General features: G+C 59.4%; 1 protein-coding gene across 1 annotated transcript in view; it reads left to right on the top strand.

Moving 5' to 3' along the window:
- LOC111732779 (transmembrane protein 266-like) overlaps nt 1-6,789 on the top strand; it is a 33,856-nt gene that overhangs the window by 23,979 nt on the left and 3,088 nt on the right. The window contains exons 4-5 of the mRNA XM_023524724.1: nt 4,647-4,801; nt 6,602-6,787. Coding sequence (XP_023380492.1) covers nt 4,647-4,801; nt 6,602-6,787 — 341 coding nt within the window. The remainder of the gene's footprint in view (nt 1-4,646; nt 4,802-6,601; nt 6,788-6,789) is intronic.

Genomic DNA, 6,789 nt, shown 5'->3' with positions numbered 1-6,789 from the left:
CCCAGAAGGGGGCTTGCGGCTCACCAAGTGGGGTGACAGCTCCTGCCAGAGCCGGGCTCTGGCCCCATGCCCTGCTGTCTTGCTCAGAGTTGGCAATTCTGAGGATGCTGGAAAGCTGACACTCTGGGACAAGCACATGAGAGACCCCTGTGGCCCCAGGGGCGCACGGCCGTCGCCCTCCCTTCCCCTGTGGCTGACTCTTAGCTCTCATTGCAGAACTGGAGCTGCTGGTGCAGAAACGTCCACTTCTTCAGTTCCCCCAGAGGCCTGGGCGAGTCCCCTGTCACCTTTGGCCAGCGTCCCCGTTAGGCGAAGCGTGCTGAGGGGCCTGTGTTGTTGGGGCTGCGCGTGCTGCTGTGGCTGGCCTCTCAGAATTGGGAACAGGAACAAAGGGGGTGCTTGACGGTGCTGCTGCCGTTCAGGTCCTCCCTGCGGGAGTGGGAAGGAAGCCCCGCCACCCTTTTCAGATGTTCGGGAAGAGGGTGCCTAGCGGGTGCCGGGCAGACGGTTCTCACCAGTGGAGATTTGTCTCTGTGGAGAAGTCGCACCGATGCGAGCTCATTTCCCTCTCCTGCTTCGTCTCCTTTTTACTTGTTTTGCTTTTCAAGAGTGGGCTAGGACCAGGTGCTCAGCGCACGGTCAGAATTCACTTAAAAGGCTTCAGGCTCCAGGAGAGTATGGGCCTGCCTCCCTCAGGTGCTCAGCACCTAGGACAGCGCCTGGCACGTCCCGGGCCTGTGCTAACTCTGTGGACAGTGTGAACCTGGAAACTTCTCGTGTTTGGATAGCCCTTTCCCGATGTCCATGCACCTGGCCCCTCCCAGTTGGCACGTGCGGCCACATGGTGAGCACTGTGTTCCGGGCTGGGCGTGCGTGTCATGGATGTTTTAGAGCAACAGCCCGCACAGCGGACGATGCTCCCATGTGCGGGATTCGGAAACAGGCTCGCAGATGCACTCAGAGTTCAGTCAGCGGCGGGCTGTGGGCGAGAGAAACCACTTGCAGCAAAACCCAAACAGATGGAAAAGTTCGACTTTTCCTCCACGTGTTCGTTAACAGAAAGGTTGAAGGAACTGTCTTTCAAAACAGCTAGATGAGTTACTATTTGTAAAGTGCTGAGAACAGCTCCTGGCTCACAGGAAGAGCTTTATAAGCGTTTATTAAATCAGTAAAAATAAAGCCCACGGGTTCAGTGCTGGAAGTCGGGTTTAAGTCAGCCTCACGGCTTTCTGTGACAATATTTTAATCATCCGGAATAAATATAGTAAAGTGGGGCTGTGGGGCGTGCTGCTGATGGTGGAAACCACCACCAAGCCTGTGATTTCCAGACCACATCAGCGTCTCAGAAGCGGAGCATCTTGGGGCCGGGAGGAGTCTCAGCCCCCCCCAGTCCTGAGGTTTGAACCTGGGGTCCAGGTGTCATCGAGGTTCAGGGAGTCCGTACAGCCCCGACCGTACACGCACTGCTGCGGCTTGGTGAGGCTGGAGTCCTCACCCCCGGTGGGAGGGCTCTGCGGCCCAACCTGGAGCCTCAGGTCCGGCAGAGCTGCCATGGTCGGCGCCAGGCAGGAGGGCCCGGCCAGATGGCTCCTCACTCGCTCTCAGCCCTCCCTCCGCTGCTTCCTTTGGGGCCTTGACAGGTGAAAATCTCAGTAAAGGACTTGCAGGGCCATCTGGCTCTGCTGCCTACAGGGCAATGGGCTTTGCCGTGGCCTGCTACCTCCTGTGGGAACGCTGGGTCCCGCCCTCTTGAGCCACGGCCCTCTCCCTGCGTTGAGCATCTTGCCAGCTTCGCTCACCTCGTGGCCACAGCAGCCCAGTCGCGCAGGGCATCGCCGGGGGCGGGAGGCCGGGCCCCGCGGGAGTCAGCACCCTCGCTGCGATCCTGGCACCGCGGGGTCTGCTCCCCGTCAGAAGTGGCGTTTCACGCCAGGCTTGGGGACGCTGCCTGACGGAGCCGTGACCCAGAACCGCCTCCTTCTGGGCCACTCCCATGGCCTTAGCGCACATGAAGGATCCTTGGGAAGTCTGCCAAAATCCCTTTTAATATTCCAGGAGTTACCCTCCCAAGCTTTTATCAGGACCCCTAAGAATATGAAGCGGAAGCAGTCAAGGCCCCAGCCTCCCCTCCTGCCCCAGGATTTCTCTGTGGCCTGAGGAGAGACTGGTGGAGCCTGGCGGCAGAGCACCTGCTTCCGGGAGATGCCATCTGCTTGCTGACATTCGGGCATTTGGCAGCCCAAGTGGCCTCCTGGAGCTGCCCCTCCCACTGCACGAGGCGTGAAACCGGGAGCCGCCTGCCCTCTGGTGGCGGTTCCAGGGAGAGCACTGCCTCCAGGCTTGGGTGGTCGTCCGCGGCTGGAGACACGGAAGGGAAGTCCCTTCTCTAAGTCAGGTGTCAGTGCTGGTTTCCCTTCTGGCCCATTAAGCCCCTTCAGTCATCATTTAACACTCAGGGATATTTTGAAACTGGACGATTCTGCTTTTCTGCTAAAACGGTCTCCTAGGAACGTCTGAGTCATTTGAATTTCACAAGACATTTTCCTAGCAGCTCAAGGTTTCCAGACAGCCCTGTCAGCCAGGAAGGCTGCCGCTTCCCCCTAGCTCCGTCCCGGGTCCTTGGGTCCACGGCCCGCTCGAGTGGCTGGGTGCCCAGAGGCGCCCGCGTCTCCGGCTGCACTCTCGGGACGCGGCTAAGGAGACCCTCAGCGCCTGAACACGCTGGCCGCTCCGTGTGACACCATCTCTGGCAAGCCGTCTTCACAGCTGCCCCTCTTGTGAATAACCGGGGAGAAACTCGGCTCAGATTTCTGGTGAAATGGCGTCAGTTCAGGGGCCACAGACAATCGGACTGGGTTTTGGAGAGGAGGCGGAGTTGCATTTGGGTCTCCCTTGTGACCTGGCAGTCGGTCGCGAGGGCTTAAGGGGCAACAGGGAGGCAGCGCCGAGAGGTGGCTGAGACTGGGCGTGAACTCGTGAACTCGGGCGAGAGGCGCCAAAGATTAAAATAGGGCCCTTGTGGGAAAGAAGGAGGGGGGAGTAGGTGAGGCACACAGATGGGTCAGGAGAGGTCAGCCGAGGAGTGACAGCCGAAGAGATCTTACAGTTCCAAGGGTCTTGTAGCACCGCGGATGGCACCAGTGGGCAGCAGCCTCTGGGTTCTCTGAGCCTCTGTCCGGGTGTGCACGGCTGTCCCTCTGAGCTCGAGGTGAAGGCTTTACGCCTTGTCCTCCTTTCTGCCCCCGTGGACAGACACACCAGACCCTGTCCCCTAGCGGCGCTCTCGTGGCCGTGCGTTCACCGACACTGCCTCTCGCCCCGTGTCGCTGGTTTCTTAAGCATCCTGGCCAAGCCGCAGCCACCCTCACCAGGCCTCCTGCAGACCCTTCTGCTCTGAGCTTAGGATTTGCTAGATTTGGCAAAGAATCCAGGATCCCCAGTTACACGTGAGTTTCAGGTAAACACAGAATAATTTTTCAGTGTAAGTGTACTCTACAGAAGGTTTGGGACATACTTATACTAGAATATCGGTCATTGTTTATCTGAGGTTTAACTGGATATGCCGTATTTTATGTGGCAGCCCTGTGGAGCTCCGTGTGGTATCAGTTTAGGGGTGTCCCTATGGCTTCTCGTGTGCTGTGGATTGGCCCACGTGAGCCTGGGAGAGACTAGAGAGGTGGTTGTGCAATGGACTTTGAAAGTCACCTGCAGTGAGTGACAAAGGCATTCGTCCATGGCCTTCACACCCTGGACCCCACTCTGCTTTGTCCTCCCCCCATCTCCCGTGTGTCCCTCAGCGAAGACCCCCTCTTCTTCTGGCCTGGCTGGTCTCCTTGTCCCAACCCCCACCCTCTCAGGCCATGTGCAGCTCGCAGCAGCCCCTCCCTCGCCACCTGGGTACCTTCTTGCTGTTCTCATCCGCGAAGCCCTTCCTGGGACCAGGTTCTAGAGGCTGGGGACCGAACCCCAGTCTTTGCGTTTCCTCAGAACTGAGGACAGGGCCTTTCTTCCCAGGGATTTTAGAAAACATCCAGAAAAACTTGGAATAAGCATTTTCTACCAGATTTCTTGAAGAGCCAAGAGCTTTGCCCCACCTTCCAGCAGCTGGGGGCCCCTTCAAGCTCCCCTGGATGACATGGGAGGAAGAATCTCCTCTCTGAGGCATTCACGCTGCTCTTTGGGGAGAAGGGAGCACCTCCGTAGCAGAGCCCTCCCCCCCCCAGCAGCACCCTTCAGATCTTGGGGGGTAGGCACCGGGTTTGGCAGACTGCTCCCTCGGGACAGGAGGTACAGGTGATGGCAAGTGTTCGGGCCATTACTGAGCACGTGCGGAGGTCAGCTGAGGGCTCCGGGATGCGGAGCCGGTGTGCGGCTCTGACGGCGCGGGAGCCTACTGCTCAGCACCGTTCTGTGCTCGTGGCCCGCGCAGACGGGCCCCCTGCCTGCCGTGACCCTCAGCCTTGCCCGCAAGCTGGTTCCACATCCGTTAGAGACGAGGACACCGGAGTGTGGGGCGGGGCAGGGGCTGAGCGCAGCGCGGCCCCCCGCATGAGGCCGTGAGCGTGGACGGGGTGCGTGGTGAGTGGGTCGAGGGCAGGGCCCTGGAGGGGCGGCCCCGCTCACGCCGCTGCGCTTCGTGCCCGCAGGTCCGCCTGGCTGCAGCCGTGCTGCGGGAAGAGAGCGGCCGCGTGGCAGGTGTTTCTGCTCAGTGCCAGTGTCAACAGCCTCCTGGTGGCCTGTGTAGTGCTGGTGGTGACGCTGCTGACCCTGGAGCTGCTGATCGACGTAAAGCTTCTCCAGTGTGAGTAGCGGGGCGGATGCATGTGGCCCACGCGTGGTGTCGGTGTGTAGCGCACGCCCACCAGGGGGCCCGCGCCAGGGAGGGCTCCTGGCAGCTTCTGTCACCCCCAGCATCACTTCGTCCCTCTCCACCCAGTGTGGCCACTTTCGTGCCCCTCCCCACATTCCACTGTCCAGAACCGAGGAGATACAGGTGTTGGGGACCCCCGTATGCACTTTATACAAATTGTTTCCGTTTGGAATTTTCTAGGTCAGACTTTTCCGTAGCTTAATGAGAGTTCCCACGTGTGGAGGTGTGTCACCTCGGCGTAGCTCACGACGGTAGCCAGTGACAACTTGATCCCCTGTGTTTTTGTCCAGTATAAGTGGGCGGTGTCACTCGCATGTAACGTGACCGTTCAGAAAGCCCTTTTCTGTACGTTTGAGCCTAGCAGCCCTGTGAGGCGGGCGAGGCCGGAGTCATTCATGTTCTAGACAAGGGAATTAGGTTTTGGTAAGTTAGAGCCTTGCTAGGCGGGAAGTCCTGAGGCTGGGACTAAAGGCCACCAGTCCACTCGCCCAGGGGGCCAGTTGTGCTCCCACCGTAGGTCCTTGTGCTGTTCGTCCTGGGTCACGGTTCGTGATGGCCGGTGGCTCGTCTGGACTTCACGGCAGCTTGGCTTTCAGCGGAGGGCCCGCCTGCTGCCCCCACCTTTGCGGACCCCTGTTTGGTGCCCTGGGGTGGGAGGGCTGACTTTTGGCTCTGGGCGAGTGATGAGTCATTCTGTAGAGCTCCTGGTTCCCACATTTCCCCGGTTCAGAAGCTGGACCTTTCCGTTCCTGCCGTTGGCCACACCCAGGACCATAGGTCCAGCCACTCCAGACCCATCATTCATCTTGGATTTGATTTCTCAAATGTCCCCAGTCCCTTTAACTGCAGCCTCCACATTCAGGGTTTCTCCCAAGTCCTACCAGCGTCCCAACTCTAAGAATGATGGGAGTACAGAGTGACTTTCGTCCGATCAGCCTTGCTGGATCGTGTGCAGCTGGTGGCCCCTTGGTTCCAGTGAAAACATCTTTGGGCATAAAGTCCCCAGCACCGGGTTATGCTCAGCCTGTCTTCAGTTAAACCGCGCTGCGTGCTTCCCCTCCCACATGCCTGCGCGGCTGCTTTTTCTGAGTCTGACCGTGACGGAGGCCGTCCTTCCCTTGGGTACGCGGGGGCACTCAGTTCTCCGGCTGCGACAGGTGTTGAGTGGGACCGAGAACCTGGCTGACACAGGAATGTTGCTTAAAATTAAGTATCCAGGAGATCGATTTTGTTGGGAGATCCAATAGCAGCTCATAAAAGGCATCTTAAATTCCATAAAATGCACAATGAGATTTATGGCTCTTTTAAAGCAAACCGTAAAAAAAGGCACAGGAATTCATTTGTGAAATAATGAGGGAGTTTATACTTTCAGAATCACCGGGGAGTCACGTGGGACTAGGCCTCTCGGTTGCCACTGGTATTCATGTGGCTGGCATGGGAGGGGTCATGGCAGTTCCTGGCTCATCTTCAAGGGTCACGTCAGCCCCATGCCAGGGGCCAGAAGCCCCCACCGGGAGCGTGCACCGCCCCTTCTCCCCGAGCACACTCCGGGGCCTGCTTTCCGCTCCCCAGGGCCAGACTGCCCTCCCGGCTCCCGGCGTTTTTCTGGCCCCCAGGGGACTTCGAGCTGCGTGCTGGGCCAGGCCGGGCCAGGCTGGCGCGTTCTCTGCAGCAGCCCTGCAGCCCGTGTGGGCCCCTCTGCCCTAGGGTGCCCTGCGCTATTTCTTTTAGGCCTGTCCTCTGGGAGTGTTCCCTGCTGCCCGCTCTCCCTCAGAGCCCACCTGGCCCTTGCCTTGAGCCCCGTGCCCTGCTTCGGGCCCTCCCCGGGCAAGGCGCTGGCCGTGGCTCCTGTGTGTAAACGGGCCTTCCAGACCAATGCGTCCACCCCAAGGGCTGCTCGGTGGCAGGTGGGTGGCAGC

The sequence above is a fragment of the Pteropus vampyrus genome, unplaced genomic scaffold (genome assembly GCF_000151845.1).
Source record: "Pteropus vampyrus isolate Shadow unplaced genomic scaffold, Pvam_2.0 Scaffold489, whole genome shotgun sequence".
NCBI lineage: Eukaryota > Metazoa > Chordata > Mammalia > Chiroptera > Pteropodidae > Pteropus > Pteropus vampyrus.
This window is presented reverse-complemented; position numbering and strand designations above follow the sequence as displayed.